The sequence below is a fragment of the Littorina saxatilis genome, linkage group LG2 (assembly GCF_037325665.1).
Source record: "Littorina saxatilis isolate snail1 linkage group LG2, US_GU_Lsax_2.0, whole genome shotgun sequence".
Lineage (NCBI taxonomy): Eukaryota > Metazoa > Mollusca > Gastropoda > Littorinimorpha > Littorinidae > Littorina > Littorina saxatilis.
In genome coordinates, this window is record NC_090246.1 from 77987341 (window position 1) to 78009908 (window position 22568).

The 22568-nt window shown below is 43.1% G+C and overlaps 1 protein-coding gene across 1 annotated transcript; it reads right to left on the reverse strand.

Moving 5' to 3' along the window:
* Positions 1-213: 213 nt before the first annotated feature.
* Positions 214-22518, reverse strand: LOC138959784 (protein ecdysoneless homolog). The gene is made up of 14 exons (XM_070331396.1): positions 22100-22518; positions 19739-19856; positions 18959-19046; positions 18367-18545; positions 17492-17633; positions 16160-16210; positions 10627-10755; positions 9794-9943; positions 9093-9178; positions 8603-8706; positions 8000-8159; positions 6741-6823; positions 5754-6091; positions 214-4872 (listed from the first exon to the last, which is right to left on the reverse strand). The coding sequence occupies exons 1-14, from the start codon at positions 22305-22307 to the stop codon at positions 4492-4494; spliced, it is 2217 nt and encodes a 738-aa protein (XP_070187497.1). The 5' UTR covers positions 22308-22518; the 3' UTR covers positions 214-4491.
* Positions 22519-22568: the final 50 nt, after the last annotated feature.

Consider the following 22568-nt stretch of genomic DNA (forward strand, 5'->3'; position numbering starts at 1 on the left):
GACATGGATTACAGGATCTTTTTCGTGTGCACTTGGTCTTGTGCTTGCGTGTACACACGGGGGTGTTCGGACACCGAGGAGAGTCTGCACACAAAGTTGACTCTGAGAAATAAATCTCTCGCCGAACGTGGGGACGAACTCACGCTTGACAGCGGCCAACTGGATACAAATCCGGCGCGCTACCGACTGAGCTACATCCCCGCCCCACCCCAGGTTAACCATCAATGGTTTGTTGTCCTGTGTACTAAAGGGTTTGAGCAAAAAGTGCACAACATACAAATGTTTTATGGATGTCTTTACAGATCATCTAACCTTCAAACTGCTGCTGTAACCAACAAGTTGGTTCATGGCTAAAACATTTGATTATCAACTATGGTACCTATAAGTACTTCACTCAACTACAATTGCATGCAATACAAGTATAAGTTTGCGACAGCATCAGGATCTTACAGGTGTAACAGGATAAAATACAAAAAAGTAAAAACACAAGTAAGGGTTTTGTCAATGTTGCTCAATATGTGACAAATAGACTTTTATGAAACAATAATTAGACCTGAATTTTAAAGGTATCACGGGGAGAGGGGGAATGCACATCTAATTACAAACGAACTAGTAGAATAGTCACAACGCTTTTGCATCTAAAACATGTCGCCTCCTTACTACTTTGCAACTTCTAAATAACATTTGGCAGGCTTTGATCCAAACATATTTTAAGTTTAACAGATTGTGTCCATGAATGATGCCTGTAAGACTTGCCATAAGCAAATAATGAGCTATAACACAGAACATAAAATAAGTAATTATTCTCAATGCACAACATAATGTCTAGACATGCACATTTCAGAGTAAATTCACAAACACAACAATTACTCTTCATTGTTCCATTTTTGGTAACCAACTTTTTACAAAGTATTTATGACTACAATTTACACTTTTTTTATTTGGGAGTTTACATTTTGAGAGTAAATCAACAAACATAATGCATACTTCTCATAGTTTTTTTTGGTTTTGGGTTGACCTTTTTGACAGCATCAATGACTGCTAGCAGACTTCCACTAACTCGCGGTCCACTAAATCGAGAATTCGGCTATATCGCGGAGACCTCTTGGACCCCGAAAAAAACAGGAACGATCTTAAAAAAAAAAAAAAATTATATTATTTTTTTTTACAAAATTAGTCACGTAAAGGCCAAAAAATAGTACAGATCATGAAAAAAATGTTCTATCATAACCACGCTATCTCTCTCTGGGTCTGATGGCCTTTCATCATGCATTACTGAATTGTCATTTCATCTTATCAGTCGTGCCTTCGGCTGATGACGAAGACATGGGAAACAGCAGCGCGATTTTGATCTAGATCTAACTAGCGAACGACGAAGAAGAAGAAGAAGAATCTAGATCTAACTGCAAACACGAGTGCCTGTCAGCATGGGAAGACTCTGCGCTGTTTACGGTTGCAATATTACTCTTTCTCTCCCTCAGTCTTCCAAATAGTGTTCTAGGTGTGTGTGTGTTTTCAGGTTGTGTACATTACGGGTTGATCGAGACCTGCGAACAAAAGAAAAACAAACCTTTCACGCGCACGTGCCCCACTCAGTCAAGAACTTTCATGCCACGATCGGTATCGTCAAATTGGCCACGTGCCAAGGACGACTAGAGGTCCTTGCCACGTGCCTATAGAGGTTAAGTGTCTGACCAGTCAGTATGGCCAGTCAGGCGTGCAGTTGAACACTCGAGTCCAGCTAATTGCGATCTCTGCTAGACGGTCCGGGTGGCCACAGGCGCCAATCAAGTGCTTAAACTGCGCTTCAGTCTTCTGCAATCTATGCAATTTAACACTGACTCAGTCCCGCTAATCGCGATCTCAGCTAGACGCCCCGGATTTTCTACAGGCGCCGTGAAGTGCTTCAGCTTCTTGCGGGGCGGGGACGTAGCTCAGTTGGTAGCGCGCTGGCTTTGTAGCCAGTTGGTCGCTATCAGCGTGGGTTCGATCCCCACGTTCGGCGAGAGATTTATTTCTCGGAGTTAACTTTGTGCAGACTCTCTTCGGTGTCCGAACACCCCCGTGTGCACACATGCGCACGAAAAAGATCCCACGTTCACAGCGAAAGTCTCAGGGCTTGGAAAACACGAAGACACGCATGCATCATCTCTCGTCTCTGATTATCATGATCGTATTTCGATACTTTGACGAGACAAACCCAATGCTGGTGTGTCGAAGAAGACAGCCACAGCGGGCTTGTTCGAATCAAAGTATCACACCATATCTTCAGCGTATTACCAATACCTGTCCCAATATAGACCAGTTGGTCTGAGAGGACGTTAAACCCTAATAGTCAGTCAGTCAGTCAGCTTCTTGCGTTTCCAAACGAAATAAAATAATGTGGTAATTCACCATGGCTTGCGTTCTGTTCATTGTCAGCATAGTTAGTGTGTGTGTGTGCAGCGTACAGTGTGCGTCTGTGTCTGTCCGTGTCTGATCATATATGGTCTGATTAACTAGTAAGTTTGTGACGACGTATGAGTCGGAGAAAAAAGAAAAGAAATCGTCATCTGCTGATAAAAGAAAACGTGTCATCGCAGTTAATCTTTTCAGTGAGAACTTAGTTGCCAACAGAAGCGTCACACTTGCGAGAAACGCAGTAACACATACACATGAACATTGTAGCACAACCACATGCCAGACGTGCGTGCCCACACACACACACATGCACTCACACGGCAAACGCACACACGCCAACGTGACGCTGCACAGGTTTTTTGTGACCAACAAGGGAAAGAACCGCGTTTTTCTCTGACTCGGAAGAGAACGCGGTTTCTTCCCTTTAATTGGACCCCAAACTGCATCGCGAATCGGATATATCGCGATCAAAAATGTTTGGACCCCAAAGACCGCGAGTTAGTGGAAGTCTGCTGTATTTACAATTGTTGAGTTGCGAGTATTATGTACAGTGCATTTGCTAGTGCATCAGCTGAAATACTCGGATAAACTGAACTAAAATGTATTCTTTGCCTTTCTTTTCTCCAACAGAGATAATGTGACCTTCATTACAAACTGTAATGTTCAGGAAAAAGTGTAAATTCTCTGATGATTTCTATGATTTGTAACAGCTATCATGGCTGATAAACATTACAATGCGGAGAGGGGGGATGCTGCTTAAAGCTATAAATCAATCCATAATTTGATTATTAGTAACCACTATTATGCCTCATGTACAATGTTTTGCAAGAAATACTGCTTGAGGCTGCAAATCAGCCTATGACTTCATCATGAGCAAAAATAATAAAATCTTATTATGATCAATGCATAGATTTGGTGGTAAATACATGCCTACGGCTTAACCCACAATCATTCTATGAGTTGATTTTTAGTAATGACTGTCTTTGGCTGATATACAACATTTTATGGGAAATACTTCTTGAAGCTGCGAGTCAGTCAGAGTTGATTATCAGTGACAGCTATTATATGACTGATGTACAAAATACTGCTTGAAGTTATGAATCAGTCTGTGAGTTGATTATCAGAAGCAGCTACCATGGTTAATGTACAACATTGAAGGGGAGATAATGCCTGAAGCTGTAGATCAGTCTATAAGTTGACAGTTTGAAACTACAATCACCCTAAATAAGCTGACTGCTTTAAGCTGTGAATCAGTCTATGAGCTAACATTATGGTTGATGTGCAGTTTCTGTCAGGAAGGGGGTGGGGGATGGGGATGGATTACTGCTTGAAACTGTGAATCAATGCACAACAGGTTAATCCTCCTTTGGTGGCAAGATGTATACGTACATCCTTGTATAACTCCCATGACAGTATTTGTGTTGATTATCAATGACGGCCTTATTGGCTGGTAAACAAAATACTGCGTCAAGGAGTGAATCAGTGTACACCAGGCACACTACTCCGGCGGCAAAGTGATGCCTAAACTCTGCGTAGTGTTAGACTCAGGTCCCAGCAGTACACAAGTCTATCAGTTTACAGCCACTATACCTGATCTACATTTCCTGGGCAAGGGTTGGGGTAATGGAATACTGATTGAAGCTGTGAATCAGTGGGCACCAGGCTCATCCTTCTCTGGCGGCAAACCAATGCCCATGTTCTGCAAAGTGTTAGCGGCAGGTCCTCGCAGTCCTTAAATCTACGAGTTAACAGCTGACATACATTTCTCATTTGCTGGGTGGTGGGTGAGGGGAAGTGGAATACTGTTGTGCTTAAAGCTCCGAGTCGGTGTGCAACAGGCTCACTATTCTCAGGCGGCAAAGCAATGCCCAAGCTCGGCTGATGTATATTTGCTGGGAGGGGGAAGGGGGGAAGTGGAATACAGTTCTGCTTGAAGCTGTGAGTCGGTGTGCACCAAGCTCGCTCTACTCCAGCGGCAAAGCAATGCCCATGCTCTGCAAGATGTTGAACGCAGGACCCTGCAGAGCATAAGTCTATTTGCTGGGAGGGGGAAGGGGGGAAGTGGAATACAGTTCTGCTTGAAGCTGTAAATCAGTGTGCACCAGGCTCGCTCTTCTCCGTCGGCAAAGCAATGCCCATGCTCTGCAAGATGTTGGACGCGGGTCCTGGCAGACCTTGCTGGGCTCGCAGAGACTCCAGAGTGTTCTTCACAACGTTGATGTCGATGCTGACAGGCCGGAAATCATCGTCCTCATCCTCCACATCTACCGACGAAGAGGTCTTCCGGGGGACAGGGGGCGGAGGCCTGGAGGGACGAGAGGCTGTCGGTTTGGCGGGACGGGACACAAGTTTGGAGGCGCCACCAGAGGACGAAGGTGTTGGTGGTGCAGAAGTAGAAGTAGGAGCAGCAGTGGTGGCTGTGGGGTTAGTGTTTCTTGCCTTTGGTTTTGGGTCGAATCTGAGCGGCTTGGGCTGAAACGACAAGAAGGCAACCAAATATAAACAAGAGGCGAAGCCTTCAAGGCTCACGTAAGAAATAGACAAACAGTAACACAAACTCAATCACTCCGTCACACATACACACCCACACACACAGTAAGCTTAGGTGACACTGTGCAAGAAAGAGAGACACTAGATCTAGATCTGTCTGTGTCTGCATGTAGCCTACTTACAGGGACACGACTGCCAAATAGTCTCGGCCCGCTCAAAATAACAATGACCGAGACCACACACACCACGCGAGAGAGAAAGACGACAGGGAGGCATGCCGTCATGATGCATTAATTGACGTCAAACACTTTTGACCGTGACGTAATCTTATGCGAGCTTTATCCATAGTCTTGGATAACCACTCACACATAGACTCGGAAATGTTAAAGTTTCTACCACAGACATACACACACACACACGCACACACACACGCACAAACGCACAGACAGACAAAGTTACGATCGCATAGGCTACACTTCGTGAGCCAAAAATAACCTTAAAAAGTAATGTGATAATGAATCATTCACAGGTTAGGTGTTTTCGGGATATGTTTGTCTTTATTCGTTTTTAAAACATGAACTCAAAGAAAACACAACTACCACACAAAAAGTCAAAAATAACATATTACCCTGAAAAGCAGCCTAACAGTGAATCCCTGAACCAAAATGCATGTCAAGGAAATCATATTTGTTTATTATTATACTTTTCTGTTGAAAATAAACATCTTCACAGAGAATAAAGTAAAAAGGATGGACGCGTGCTTCAAAGAATGTCCTTTTTTCCTCTTTGAAAACTTAGACCAAGGAATATTAAAGATGTGTAGTCAAAGAAAACAAAAATGAACTCAAGATGCCTATACGTACCCTGGGCGGATCTCTCTCAAAGCTTTTCCCCACTTCGGTCTGCGCAAGCTCACGATCCATAGCCTCCATGATTGCTACCACCTCAGGGTCTTTGCGTTGTTTGGGAGCCTTGGAGGGTCTGGCGGGAGGTTTGGGGGGCAGTGCTGGGGGCTTGGCTGGTCTGGCGGGAGGTTTGGAAGTGGGTCGTGTCTGGGGTTTTAAAGACACTGGTTTTGCTGTTGGCATTGCTGGGCGAGTACCTGGCGTTCTCTCCTGGTGGCCCATATCGTCATCGCTGTTTTCCTCCCAGTCGTACTCGCTCATTTCTGAGCTAGAGCCGTCATCGTCATCCTTGAAGTCTGCAATAATCAGAGGACAGAATGTTGAAAGTTGTTCAAAATACACACACATATTTGTACATGTATAAACTTAATAAAATAAGCAAACAATTTGCATACTGTGCATTTTTTGGGGCACTACTGTTTGTACTATTTTACTGGGGACCCACTCTGAACTGATCTTAATGAACTAGCGCATAAAATAAAGCAGTTTTAGACTGTCTTTCCTTCATAACTGCAAAATCATTTTTAATGGAGACATTCAGTGACTGTGATTCAGTCCTTTTATGTGCACACACCCAAGCACACACACAAACAGAGACCCAAAGAGCTGAAGTAAGTGTCCTATTAGTGACAGTCATATCCAAATTGCAGCATTAACTGTTGGGTATGTATAACTTGGGACAAAAGAAGTCTAGAAAAAGGTAAATTTCATTTGTGCTTGTCAAGTCTTACTTAGCCAAGATTGAAAAAGAATAAAAATCAGAAAGGTGAGGGAGTTATTAGGTAAAATTACTCAATGGACGACGCTTGGAGGATGGACAAACAAATGATAGACACACACACACAAAATACTGCCCCACCAATGGCTGGAGCAACTGGAGAAAAAAATGTTTTACACAAACTAACCAAATATTCAACTGACTTTCTGATTGCAATTCAAGCTTACCAAATATTTTCTGCATGGCGTGAATAAAGCTTGTTCCATCCAAGTCTACATCTCCTTCCCCATCCTCATCGCCTTTGTGTTTCCTGCGAAAAAGCAAAGGGGTTTTTATACATATCTTAACATTAATTGTCATAAGGCATATTGTATCACAGTGGGTATACTACCTAACACATTTCTGTCAGACAAAAATTAAGACGGAGCAGAAAACACCCTTGTTATTTTGAAAAAGTCAAGCCGGGCGAACAAACTCATCATTACCCCCACAGTGATTAAGAAGCACAAAACCACTAACCCGTCAGCACTACATGTATACAGTGGTACCTGCGATGAAAGGACGCCCTTGGGACCAACTGAAAGTGTCCCTACATTGCAGGTGGCCTTTCATGACAGGTATATATAGTAGAGAATAATAGACAAAGTTAACTGAAGGTCAAAAAAACAAAAAACTGAAGGTGTCCTCTCATGGGAGGTGTCCTCTCATGGGAGGGGCCTCACATCGCAAGTTCCAGTGTACTACAGTCCAACCCCACCTTTAAATTCCTCCGAAAGTCTGAGAAAATCAGGTCTTTAAAAGGGGGTAGTCTTAAGGTAAAAGTTAATTTACATAGGTTATGAAGAGAAAATCTGAGAAAGCAATGTCTTTAACGGGGGGGGGGGGGGGGGGGGGGGGGGGGGGTCCACTGTAGAAAGTTTTATGCAAGCAACAAACCTTGAAGTGCCTTATATAAGGCCCAACTCTAGGAGAAAGCAAAAGCAGCACCAGAAGGAGAGTCGGAGAGAGAGAGAGAGAGAGAGAGAGAGAGAGAGAGAGAGAGAGAGAGAGAGAGGGAGAGAGAGAAAGAGATAGAGAGAGATAGAGAGAGATAGAGAGAGAGAGAGAGATAGAGATAGAGAGAGACAGACAGAGAGAGACAGAGAGAGAGACAGACAGACAGAGAGAGAGAGTGAGAGACAGAGACAGAGAGAGAGAGAGTGAGAGAGAGAGAGAGACAATGACAGAGAGAGAGAGAGAGAGAGAGAGAGAGAGGGAGTAAGAGAGAGAGAGGGAATAAGACGGAGTAATGGAGAGAGAGGGAGTAATAGAGAGAGAGTGGGAGAGAGACAGAGACAGAGAGAGGGAGTAAGAGAGAGAGAGATAGAGATAGAAGGAATAAGAGAGAGAGAGAGAGAGAGAGAGAGAGAGAGAGAGAGAGAGAGAGAGAGAGAGAGAGAGAGAGAGAGAGAGAGAGAGAGAGAGAGAGGGACAGAGTGAGACTTACTCAGGGAATTCCACACCATCTACACTTGACACCTTGTTGATAAAGGCATTCATACTGTTGACCACATCAGAGGCATCAGCATTTTTGCTGCCTTGCTGACCCTCACTGCTTTGAAGCATGGCATCCAGATTGTCTGGTGTCAGGTCCAGCCAGGTGTCATCTGCACAAAATGGCACCAAGACTCAGAGACGCTGTTTATTTTGAGAACTTTCACATATTCTTCTATCACTAATGTAAAAAAATAAATTAAAAAAACATAAAAGCTAATGAACAAACCATTGCATTCAAAATAATGCACAAAATGTTCACACACAAAAATTACCACTTCTTGTTTTTGAATCTTGAGTTAAAACATTGACTGTCTACCTGTTTGTAGTTTCTATCACTTATGTGTTGCAATCTAAAAAGAGTTTAAGTTAAACATTGTCTGTCATCACCAGCCCACAAAAAAATGCGATTTCTTCGCCTATGAACCAACCAATCTCTCACCATACACACACGCATGCACACACACCAACACATAACACCACACAACTATCAAAAGAAAATGTCTCATCATCTGTGCATCACACACGGTTATGACTGCATGGAATCAATCCCCACCATCAGATGGTGCCAGTGTTTTCTCCAGCTTTTTCCACGGACCAACATCAGTACTAAGGTCTGGCAGCATTTGCACAATCTCCCGCGCCAAGTCAGAGTCATTCCTAGAGGACAGGATTTTCCAACATTAAGATTTCATCAAATCACACTGTCAATTTCTTAAATAAAAAGAAAGCACACCAGTAACCAGGTTAGATTAATTTCTTTTCAGATATCATTTTCTTTTCAGATTACAGACTGGTACCCGTGATGAGAGGAAACCTCCAAATAAAGAGAGCTTTGTGTCACCCTTTGTTGCCAGCTACAAATTTCATTCCAAATCAGTGGAACTGAGGCTTGATGAGCATTCGCAAGTCCAAAGGCTTGTTTACAATATGAACAATTAACTGGCCTAAAAAAATTATCTCTGAACTATAACGCAAAAGTTTTCACTGCCTGGCAAAATTAGACACCCTAACTGAACAAAACAAAGTTTGCCAAATTCATTCACCGTTCAGAATCTGTCAGCTGTGACAGGAAGAATGTTTTTGCGTTCTCAAGAAGACTTTTGTAGAGCTGCGATCCCTCCAGTTCTCCCTGCACAAAGAGTAGCAAAGCAAAGCTTGATGTCAAACTATCAGTCTGTGTGGTTAGATAACACAACTGGCTTATACAATGGGACATGAACTTTCACTAAGTACAACATGGATTTCGTTTGGCATTGGAAGTCCACAAAATGTCAAAACTTCTTTCAAATCTCAAAATTTGTTGCTGTCATTTCATCAGATCTGCTGTACTTTTTTATGATGGGGGGAAAGGCGATGCGAAAGACTGCCCTACATTTCCATAAATTGCAGAAACTTTGGTGACTATTTTTGCAAATTTGCTGAAAAATGTAATACTAGCAACATCCCTGGTACACAGTCAGGTTAGACTTGTAAGTGCAGCAGTGTGTATGTGTAATCAGAAAATATATACATTAATATGTTGTTGTTGTTTTAATTGGGATCGTTTATTCACAATTTAAGACCACTTCTCGACTTTAAAGTGTCAGTATAACCATGTTATCATGAACCAGTGATGATTCTTTAACAACAACAAATAAAATATCTACGTCATTTTGTGAGTCATTTTATCCGGACAGTAGTAAACCAAAAGTTGTTACATATTTTGCTATATCTAAACTGAACTCATGCTTGTATCCATTTTTACCTTGAAATAGCCTTTGTGGTTCAGAGATGTTAGGAAGCGAGACCATCTGACGTCATACATGTTGCCAGTGTGTTGCGTTCTGTTGCTGTTGTTACTGCCGTTGCTGCTGCTGCTTCTACATCTTGCACAGAGGATTTCAAATCCATGTGACTGCACAGAGGAGTTTGATTAATTGCAAGGATACAGGATACTGCTTGATACATTCATGTGCAATGGAACCTCCCGTTTAACCAACAGCCTACCGGAGCACCCAATATCGCCCGCTAGATAATCCATATGCAGATCCCTTAACAAACGCATCAAACATCTGCAAAATTGATTTCCCCCTTTCGTGCCAAGAGACAGCATGGCTAGAGAGGATGAGTGCAAGCCTTGCTTTATTAGATTATTCATTTATATCTCAAAGGAACTGCAAAGGAGATAGCACATTTCCGTGTGGGAGGCAAAGGGTCTATGACTCCCGGATTTAAGACTACCTCCCTTTTTAGATCCAGTTTTCTCAGATTTTCTGTTTCATAGCCTCTGTCCTTTCCAAAAAACGTATTTTCTAAGATTTTTAAAAGAAGATTTCCTATTGTACACATATAACTACCCGTTCGCTCTTTTGCTGTTCAATTCAAAATGTTTTACAAACATGAAGTTGAAAACTTCTTGCAGCATAGAGCTGCACCAACCTCCAGAAATATCCAAAACTAAGACTGACAGAGGAAACTCTAAAGCTAGATTGTCACGAGGCTTGGTATTTATCCACGAGACGGAAATCTTTGTTGTACCGTCATATATTGCATTGAATCATTCATATCGTTGTTACAAGCCCAAAAATGTATACTTACAAGTTTCATGCCAAGATCCTGCTCCTTGAATTTGGGGTTTGAGGCACTGGGCAGCATAAACCCACTGTGTTTGTCGGGCCTGAACTTCTGCTGAAGCAGCTGGGCATAGAGACATCGCGTGAACCTCACCTTGGAGAGAGAGAAAAGGGCAAAAGCTATAGCCTTCATAAAATAAAACAAGTCGCGTAAGGCGAAATTACTACATTTAGTCAAGCTGTGGAACTCACAGAATGAAACTGAACACAATGCATTTTTTCACAATGACCGTAGTCCGCCGCTCGTGCAAAAGGCAGTGAAATTGACGAGCCTGTTTAGCGGTAGTGGTTGCGCTGTGCTGCATAGCACGCTTTTCTGTACCTCTCTTCGTTTTAACTTTCTGAGCGTGTTTTTAATCCAAACATATCATATCTAGATATGTTTTTGGAATCAGGAACCGACAAGGAATAAGATGAAATTGTTTTTAAATCGATTTCGGAAATTTAATTTTAATCATAATTTTCATATTTTTAATTTCAAGAGCTTGTTTTTAATCCAAATATAACATATTTATATGTTTTTGGAATCAGAAAATGATGACGAATAAGATGAACGTAATTTTGGATCGTTTTATAAAAAAATTAATTTTAATTACAATTTTCAGATTTTTAATGACCAAAGTCATTAATTAATTTTTAAGCCTCCAAGCTGAAATGCAATACCGAAGTCCGGCCTTCGTCGAAGATTGCTTGGCTAACATTTCAATCAATTTGATTGAAAAATGAGGGTGTGACAGTGCCGCCTCAACTTTTACAAAAAGCCTGATATGACGTCATCAAAGACATTTATCAAAAAAAAGAAAAAAAACGTCTGAGGATATCATGCCCAGGAACTCTGATGTAAAATTTCATAAAGATCGGTCCAGTGGTTTACTCTGAATCGCTCTACACACACACACACAGACACACACACACACACAGACACACGACCCTCGTCTCGATTCCCCCTCTATGTTAAAACATTTAGTCAAAACTTGACTAAATGTAAAAACCAAAGGGAAGTAAATGCTCAAAACAGACAGCAAAGGGTCAGTAAAAGTTAATTGTGAGCGTCAAATAAGAGAAGACTCTTTCACCTATAGTGTAAAGAGATAAGAACATGAGCTTTTTGGCTCTTAGTTCCAATTGACTGAGCCCAGATTAAAAAGGATTTTTAAACTCTAACCAGACAGTTAGAAAATCCAAATCGCCCGGAGCGAGAATCCTCCCGAGAGGAGGGAATTAAACTCCAGAGGAGATTAACCAGGTTTCTGATTCAAGGAAATCTGGCCGAAATAACGTGAAAAAACGGAACTATAAGTTCCAAGGCTACATCCTCCGGTAAACCCCAACAACGCATGTGCCTCACTGCCCTCCGGGGCTGAGGCCCAGAGTAAGAAGAACAAAGTCCTACGCGTTATACAAGGGGACGCCTCTAAACCTCTTAAAACAAGGTCCTTTGATCATGTCAGCAAAAGCGCAATGAACATCAGAAGAGAGGCCTAATTGTTTCAAAGTAGCTGAGATAGCCGAGACGCCGGAACCTCCAAGAAGAGGCCAAGCTGCCCAGAGCCAAAAAAGAAACAGAGGTGATTAACCACCTGGATTGAGAGAGGGGCGCTAAGGAGTTGCACCCCGGCTCTATACGCCAATTGGCCAAGGAGGCCAATGAGGGGCATACACAGAGAAAGTGGAGGACCTATGTGCTTCATGCACCAAGACCAGAGTCAAAACCCACGATCTGTAACACAAACAGCACAACCTCCAGCCCTGTATGCAGATGACCCAACCCATGTGCAAGCCCTGAGAGGTCCTGCTGAGCGAGTCGGCCAGATTATAGAGCCGGCCGGGGAGATATTCCCCTGAGAAATTGATTTATTGTGAAAGAAACCAAATCAGAATCCCGTAAACTCTGTCTGACAGGGAGCGAGAACTTGCTCCTCCCTGCTAGTTCACATAGGAAGCAACAGAAATATTGTCCGTATGCAACCGGACATGCCTGTATATAGCCACAAAGAAAGGCTAGTAGACTGAGAGCTACTGCTCCTAACTCCAGGCAATTAAGATGCCCAAGGAGTTGAGTCTACATCCACAGCCCCAAGACTGTAATTGCCAATGTAGGCTCCCATCCAGACAGAGACGCATCCATGAAGCGGTCTAAGTCAGGGGGGGAACAAAGCTAGGGAAAAAGCCCTGAGCGATCCAATTGGATTCCAGCCACCTACTCGCGTGGAGGAACCCACCCTGGAGGAGGACCCTCTTGTCCCAGACCTGTGAGGCCGAGTCCCAAAGAGACTTGAGGAAAGACTAGAGGGCCAGCATAGCCATCGATTCCGTCTGACCGAGGATCAAGGCTAAGGACCTCGCAGAGGTCTGCTCTCGTGCCAGTCTGGCAGTGATAAGAGCCTAAAGCCTCTCTATTCTCTCCTGTGAAGGACGAACCTTCCAAGAGACAGTGTCGAGTGGTATGCCCGGGTAAAAAAACCTGGGATGGGGACAGCTCAGATTTTGCCTGGTTTACTGAGAACGCCAGGCAAAAAGCCTGGTTCAACACCATCTGAAAGTGCAGCTGGCAAGCTGATTGACTCTGATAAAAGATCAACCAGTCCCCGAGGTCGTCCAGAGACGAATAGCTCTCCGTCTGATCAGAACACCGACTGAATGCCCACCATGGTAACAAGTCATGGCCAGCAACAGCCTGTAGGGCAGAGCCCTGAACTGAAAAAACCTGGTGACCCCAGCAGAAACGGAGCCACTTCCTGTCTGCAGGACGCAAAAGGAAGGCTCGTGTGAGAGCACAGAGGAAAATCTCAGCCAAAGCTGATACCTCTAGACCATGCCATCCCACCTCCTCCGGAGAGGAGAGGGAGGAGTCACTGAACGAAACACCCACTTTGTGACCGGGAGCGCATCAATGCGCTGCTACTTGTCTATGAAGGAAGGGCAAGACTGAGGCTTCTGAGTAGGTTTTATCAAAACCCCGAAAAAAGCCTGTCCCTTTCTTCCTGTAACCGGTGTGAAATCAAACCCCTTGTAACAGAAGGAGATCACACCTGGTGAAGACAGTGTGGGCATAGAACATCACTGACGAACTCATCTGCTCGGTGATGACCCTAGCCAGAGCTGCCAGCAGCATGGCTACGGCCCTATCCGAGGCATCCTCCCTAAACCAAAACGAGTCCAGGGAGGAAAAGATGGCTCGTAGGAGAGCACAGAGGAGAGTCAGCAAAAGCAGATAACTCTAGACCATGCCGTCCCACCTCCTCCAGAGAGGAGAGGGAGGAGTAACATCTCGAAACCCCACGTTCCCAGTGGTCTATTTGTGAAGCCAAGAGACTAGTTCCGGCGGAGCAGAAAAACTAGCCTTTGGAAACGAAAATGTCTGGATCAGATCCTGAGACTTGACATTCCAACCTATCTTCTTCCGCACTAAAAGTGAGAACGAAGCAGCCTGAAACCCAGAAGCTAGCCACTGGCTAGCAGAAGGAGGAGCAGGACCATGCGCATGAAGCAGCAGGAAAGGTGTAGGCTGAAGACCACTACCCTGAGGTGCGGGTCAAGCCAAGAGCTGCGACATGTGGTAGGCAATCACCGGAGACTCTGCAAATCGAAACGATTGCGAGTAAGCCCGCGTAAACCCAAAGTCATCCGCGGAAGAGGGAGGAAGAGAGACATCCTGCTCTGAATCCGCCACCCCATCCGGGAAAAAGTAAGCTGCCACAGCAGCCGCTTTTTGCATAGCAAGCCTACAAGCAGTAGGCAGCGCTACACACTCTCCCTCCTCAACCGAGGAGTCCGAATCCCCACCAGCAGTTGTGTCAAAACACAAGGAGGGGAGACGGGGGAGGCAGCGCACTAAAACTCCTGCTGATAACACCGCCAAGAGTGAGAGTGAAAAGCGTGATCAGTCTCTGCCTGCCAACCCAAACCGCCCACCTGACAAGAGGAGGGAGAGGGGTTGGTAGTTGGCACAGCGCCCTGCCGAGAAGGAGGGCGAGTGGGGGTACGAGACAAAGCCAAGACCGGCCAGCCGTACCCCACCCTCTGTGCGAGAGAAGCGTCCCAGTGCTGAGAACCAGTCTGCCTGGTTTGAGCCATGCCGCGCCCCGAGTGGGGAGGGTGGTGGTTCGTCACGGCAGTAACCCCTGGAGGGGGAAAAGACTGAATGAGAGACGCAACCGTAAACGGCCGACCCCCACTCGTCCACCTGCAGACATCCTGTAGCCTACCGTTCACCCACCCCGAGGGGGGGGTTGGGGTTGGTGACAGATGCAGGCTGAGGACAATGACCACTGGCAAGGCGATACTGTAGTCCGAGTCCCCACCATCCATTGTGTCAGAAGGAGAGTTAAGAGCATGTTCTGTCTCCGCCTGCCACCGCCACCGCTCACCTACCCCAAGGGGATAGAGGAGTAGGCAGCCGGCACAGCACCCTGCCGAGAACAAAGGAGACCCAAGCTCATTGTTCCCCGACCGCTGTGCGAGATACCCTGCCGAGAACAAAAGAGAGCCAAGCTCATTGTTCCCCGACCGCTGTGCGAGAGACTGGCCCCAGCCGCCAAAACCGGTCTGACCAGTTTCAACCAACCCGCGACGAGTGCGGGCAGCTAACACAGCCCCCTGCCCCAAATGGGGCAGAGGAGGAGTATGTAACGTAGCCTGGAAAGGCCGTACGTGGCACCCCCGCTGTGCTGACTGGCTTGAGCCACGCTGCGCCCCAGATGGGGAGGGGGGTGGCTCGTCACAGCAGTAAACCCCTGGAGGGGGGAGACAGGGTGAGAGACGCAACCGTAAACGGCAGACCCCCACCCGTCCATCTGCTAACGTCCAGTAGCCCCACCGCCCACCCACCCCGAGGGGGGAGGGGCGGTTGCCAGGCAAGGACAATAGAGGCATAGACTGAGAGCCCATAACGTCACAAAGACAAGGGCTAGGGAAAGCCAAGTGAGCAGACGAATTCCGCACGTCTGACGTGTGTCGTCGAAAGTCGAGAATGATTATTCCGGATGCCGGCGCTCACATGGTGCGCGATGGGTTATGGGTAACCAGGTGGGACAGGGCATAGCAACGGCTATGGCGTCTGTTTTTAGCTTGGTTACCACCCTTGCAAGGGCAGGTAATTTGAGTAGTTTTTCGACATCTAGCATGTGAGATTGAAGTCAATGCATTCATGAGAATTGGAGTAAGAATATGTAATTTAATATGTCAATTAAAGTCATGCTACGAAAGTGCCTCAACCCTCATATTTTACACAAAAATTGTAATTCTGCAATACAAAAGGTTGTTAAAAATATTTACCTGTTCATTTATCTCCAATGTTTTTATTACTTGTTTTACGAAGGAGGATCAGCTATATGGAAAATTCCATCTATTTAGTCATATTAAAAATATACCCCAACATCAGTATAGCATCAGATATGACAGGTGCTCCTTGTACTGGCCAGAAAATACCATACAATCTTTCATTTTTTCTTCACGTTTATAGAATGAAAAACAAGTACATTTATTTTTAAACTCACCCTTGTGACCACCATGTTTTCCGGCTTGAAGTGATTCATAGTTCGACAGACCTGAAATAACACACATAAGTCATTAGCCTTTTATATTATATAAATTCGTTTTCATTTCATCTATATTATTGCCATATCATATAGAAATTTTAATGCACACTTTTGTTCCTTTTATTAGTGTTGTTAAGACAAATATCTAGACACAAGAACTATACTCTGTTAAAGTTTCTGCTGACTTTGGCACATTATCACAAATTGTAATTCACACCTTTTTGTCTACCGGCACGGTTGGCCTAGTGGTAAGGCGTCCGCCTCGTGATCGGGAGGTCGTGGGTTCGAACCCCGGCCGGGTCATACCTAAGACTTTAAAATTGGCAATCTAGTGGCTGCTCCGCCTGGCGTCTGGCATTATGGGGTTAGTGCTAGGACTGGTTGGTCCGGTGTCAGAATAATGTGACTGGGTGAGACATGAAGCCTGTGCTGCGACTTCTGTCTTGAGTGTGGCGCACGTTATATGTCAAAGCAGCACCGCCCTGATATGGCCCTTCGTGGTCGGCTGGGCGTTAAGCAAACAAACAAACAAAAAACAAAAACAAAAAAAAACCTTTTTGTCTTTCTTTGTTGTTTTAAAAGGCGCAGGCCATCTTGTAACTCATAATAGATCTGCCCACGCTTTTAAACTGGGAAAAAAGTATCCTTTTATTTTGACACATAACCAAAAATCAACAGCCAAAGCCTGGGTGCTTTTTGTAGAGAGTGGATTTGTTTTGTTTTGATAAGCTAATTTCATAACCGACATCTGTGAATCTGCAAAATTAATTCAGCAAAACATTCCCACTCTGCAAAGGAAGCAGCGGCCAGGGTTTTTAAATTGTGGTTTGCATCTAAGATGAAGGTTGCTCTTATGAAGAAGCCTGAACTGATATGTGCTGCAAACAACCTTTTACATGTGAAGGACAGTATCTTTAAATGCCATATTGACTTTAGTACTTAGTGCATCTGCATGAGCCCGGGGCCCGTTAGCTCAGTTGGTAGAGCACTGGACTTGTGATCGGAAGGTCACAGATTCGAATTCGGGCCGGGACGGACACGGTTCAACTGTATGTGCAGACCAAGAGACGGAAGCCATGTCCCACCCCTGTGTCACCACAATGGCACGTAAAAGACCTTGGTCATTCTGCCATAAGTGCAGGTGGCTGAAAACTCCTTAACACGCACACACCTGGGTAGCGGCACTCTGTTGCTGCTAGCTTTCCACTGGGAGGAAGCGACCCGAATTTCCCAGCGATGGGATAATAAAGTAATGAAAATGAAAAAAAGAAAATGAGCCTGTATGCAAACCTTGAGTTCCACTGGATCTCTGTAGTAAAAGGCCTGGACAGCTGATGAAACTAGCTGTGGTTTCTCCTTCAGCAGTGCCGCAACACTGACAGGGACATAGGTATTTGCATAGTGTGTGTTATCCACTAATTTGGCTCTGCACCTGTGAATAAAATGCAGAAAAATGCAGAACATTATTCAGACATAAATATATAAAATACATGTAATGTATGTTTTCTACTTATTATGCTCTACATCTTCAACAACACAAAACTATTGCAACTAATCATTCATCCAATGATCATAACATACTATTTTTGACAGGTTGGTCAAATCACCTTTTTCAACCTCTGACTGCATGTATACTAAAATCCATACCGATATGCACAGCTGAATATTTTCTCTTAGGTGAAGTGGAGTCAGGCGCATGTGACAAAATTAACGATTCTTCTTTATTTTGGGGGGGTTGCCCTCCTTTAAATTTTCTCCTGCTAAACCCCCCTCCCCACACCCCCCCTTTTTAAAAAAAATTTTTTTATTACTAATTTTGGAAACTTTTCATTCTATATTGTTATGGCTTTACTGTTTCATGAGCCAAAACAGATTATTCACAAACACACGGCACTGTGTAACATCATGAAAACCAGTGAACAGAAGCACTTAATGTTACTGTGTCTACATCTACAGTGTTTAAAATAACTACATATGTGCAGTGTGCTCATGCATGTGAAAGCACGGTGGCACCCCCATTTTAGTCAACTTGATTTTTGTTCTTTTCTGTAAATTTGCCTCCATTTAAGACTGCCTCTTTTTTAAAACCTGATTTTCTCAAATGTTTTAAGGTCTTTAAATGGGGGTTCCACTGTATGAGTGCTTTGAGCACCTGCAGCAATCACCTTTCGAGACGTCTGGACAAGCATTCCTGTATGGGCTGCGAGGCACATGTGTCAAGTGCAGGGTTGCGAATAAGGGCTACAGCCTCTTCAACCGTAGGCGTGAACAAGGGAAAAGCTGACACCTGCCCTGGGTTGTGTGGCATTGGGATTATGTGCAGCTTCCCACCATAAATATACACCTGTTTAAAGAAAGAAAAACACAAATAATAAAAAAAAATTTAATTTAAAAAAAAATTCGTAACAAAATGTGTTCATCAATTCTTCATCTTTTACCACCCATTGACGCATCAATAAAGAAGTGCTGATGATGTAAACTGGAATCACTTTGCAAAGAGTTAAAATTAACAACAGGACAAAGAGATCAAAGAATACTAATACCCCAGACTATTTTCAGTAACACACAAAAATTAAGCACACAAAATATAGTACTATATTTTTTTTTCAAATCTTTGTTACAGCTTAAAAAAAACTGTAAAAAAAACTTCCCATCAAGCCTCAACAAATTCATTCAGCTAGAAGTGTTAGAATTACCCTCCAGAATAATTAACATATAAATTATCATAATTGAAAACTAAATCAGAGAGCTAATCACTCTGTTTTCAGCAGTCTCAGGATTGAGCAATTTGGGCAAGTGGTCAGCAGCCTCAATCAGCAGAAATTCTTCATCATTGTCTGAGACCCTGAAACACAGACATTCAATTCAGTCATCAATAAAAACGAGACAGCTTAATTAATCTGGTAATGCATGGGCACAGTTATGGTGCTACTACTATATATCTGATAGGACTGGCAGGGGGTGTACTCAGTCAGGATGGGGGTGTACTGTCAATCTCTGAGATAATTGCCCAGATGAGCTAGTTATTAATGGTAGTCTTCCATTTGCAGAGTTAATCATCTCAACAGTTCAGTAACTGTCTTCGATGACAGGGCCAAAGTTTTGAAATATTTCAAAAGATGGGTCACTCTCAGAACTATAGGCTAAATTAGTAAATATGTGAAATAAAGCCCCCCCCCCCCCCCCCCAAAAAAAAAAACAAAAAAAAAAACTTGCACCCAGCGAGTTACATGAGAGGTATAGATTAAAACAAAGAGACTATTCAGTAAGAATCTTAAAAAATAAGATAAAAGCCATATGAACTAGGGCAACATGTCCTTGAGCGATGGTATACATTACTGATTCAGAAGAATGTATGCACGCACACGTGTTCACACACACACATGCACACACCCTCTCTCTCTCCAGTTACAGCTGTTGTTCAATCTACTCAACTTATGAATAGGTCTGGAAAGTATTTGCTTAGCTCATACACCACACACACACACACATACAGATAAACAGCTGTTACTATCTTGTCAAATCTAGTCTACTCACCTTATGACTAGGTCAGAAAAGCTCTTGCTGAGCTCATACAACAGGTACACAATGAACCATTCATCCTCAATGTTGTCCCCAAAGTTGGTTCTACCAACAAGATGCGGAGGAATGTCTCCTGGTGACAAAGATAAATAATTCAGAACAGCTGACTCACCAGTAAACCACGGGAAAACCATGAATCACAAAGTGTAGTACTAGTAGGCATGACTACAAGTACAATCATCACCCTGAGGTAGATCATGCAGCATAAGAACTATCAATCATTCTACACATTGTGTGCTATTCACCCCTTTAACGTTTTTCTCTTTTTACATTTCCTTGATTTATTCAAACTTTGACTAAATGTTTTTGAAATAGACCAGGAATCAAGACAAGGGAGATGGTGGTGGTGGTTTGTGTGTGTGTGTGTGTGTATAGTGATTCTGAAAAAGGTACAGGACCAATCTTCATGATATAGATCTGTATACCAATTCTTCCAGATAACACCCCCCCACATTTTTCTCTCACTTTTTCAACAAATGTCTTTGATGTCATATCCGGCTTTCAGTGAAAGTTTGGGCGGCATTGTGACAACATCATTTTTCAACCAAATTGATTAAAATTTTGGTAAAACAATCAATCTTTGACTCAATCGGGACTATGGGATTGCATTTCAACATAGACGCTTAAAAATTAATCAGTTAGTTTGCTCATTAAAGGTGTCATTAAAATCAAATTTTCATGAACAAATTAAAAAATACATGTAATTGCATTGTTTTCCTTCTCATTTCTTGCATCCAAAAATATACAAATATGTCATGTTGAACTTGAAACTGAAAATGTGCTCAGAATTAAAGATAATCAGTGAATGCATTAGTTTTATTAGGTACTACGTTTGCATGCTTCGCCGAGACGAGCGCAATCCGTCTCGGTATTAGGCTAGCCAAAGCCTTAAAGTAAGTACATGTAGTCTTGGTGATGACTGGTTTTCAGTGTTGATGTTTTAATTTCAGTTGGCTGACAGATTAATAAATGTTATAGTGCTCGGCTCAACTTTTTTGTGTTTTATTTTTGTTTTGAATATTGGCTGCCCCCCCCTTTTGTTGTTGTTGTTGCATGTATTCAGTCTTGCTGATAGGGTTGAAATCAACCACTTCAACTGCTAATTGGTGAGATGGTTAGTAATGGGTATAAACTATAATTACACAATTTAAGTGACTTTCATAACACATCAATTAAAATCCCTAACAAATGCACTATTACAACAGCAACAACAAACAAGTCTCATCATGCTCTTTCAAAAAATGTAGTCAATCTATCGGCCTGAAAGTAGAAGATCGACACTGAAAACCTGGGATCAGTCTTCGTCGAGACTACTAAAACCTGTGGTAAGGCCTAAAAAAAAAATAGGTGTGGTTACGGTAACCCGACCTACCCTATTTTTAGGGGCCGATCCTATAACTTTTTATTACATTTGTAAAAAAAAAAAAAAAAAAAAAAACGAGTGCAAAAAACGCAATGAAAGCGAAAGCGCCCGTGTCGCACACTTATTTCCCTGTCAAGTAGGTTTAATTTGTACACATTAGAAAAAAAAGTTTAAAAAAAAAAAGTGATTGCCTACCTACCTACCCTATTTTTTTTGGCTATGTTACCGTAACCACACCTATTTTTTTTTTTGGCCTAAGCCAAACCATCAAACTTATTTATTGCAAGTTCGTTGCTGTGGAATTGTCAAGCCAGAAAGATGACTGACACTGCCAAAACTTAATTAATTTTGACTCCATCTCTCTTGTCAAAGTTGACTAAATCAGTAAATGTAAAAAAAGGTTGGATTCTGCAAATTTAGGTTGAATGAGTACTATGCAAATAAACGTGAACCAAAGAAAACATCATAAAAATGAGCCAATCTATAGTGAATGTTGAAGCAGGCAAGCATCGGGGGTCTGCCCAAAATACGGGTGGCCGAGTATTCGACCCCTTCACGGCTTCAGTGCTTGAATGTGGACAAAGGAGCGGTGGAGGTTCGGGGGTCCATAACATGTAAACATGTTAATAAAAGTTCATATTCAGAAATTATGACTGAACCCTTAATGACAAGCTGCGTAGCTACTTTCCTGAAAATGAAATAAGGTTTCACAAATGAATCGACTTCAAAATTAGATATATATACAGTCCAGAATTTGCATGGCACCAACAAAATGATCAAAATAATGACAAATGACGAGGTACGTACGTACGTCCGTCAGCAAGCATTGGCCATTTGCAACAGCTTACTTGAATATCACATCTTAAAAAAGTAAAACAAAATCTGTGCATTAGCGACCTGATTTTTAGAACAGTTGCAGCAACTGGGACAGGAATGACAAGAACGAAACGAACCTTGTGCTGCCACAGTCTTCAAAGTAAATCCCTCATTTTGCCAAATGTAGTCAATAACCATTGGTCCGATGTGTCCCAAGTAAGAGTCACTGATTCTTTCCAAAGAAGGTACAACATTGTCTTCTTCAATTCTTTCTGGGAGCTGTGGTATCAGCAAATATTCCAAGACGTCTTCTGGAAGCCGTCTTGCTTGTGGAAAACCCGCCATGCTGTCTGCTACATACGGAAGTAATCAAGAAATGAACCAATCGACGTCGACTTGTCTAAATTAACCCATAACACTAGATATTTGCACAAATCGATAGACGAGTGGACGCGATGTATTTTCACAAATGACGACTGACCGACTAGTTGAGTATAATATCCTCGTAGAAGTTATTACGTTTTCTTGTGACAGATGGAGACTAATATGCTGCCAAACATTCGATCTGTATCAATGTCAGGTACATATAACCTCTCAGGCCTAAAT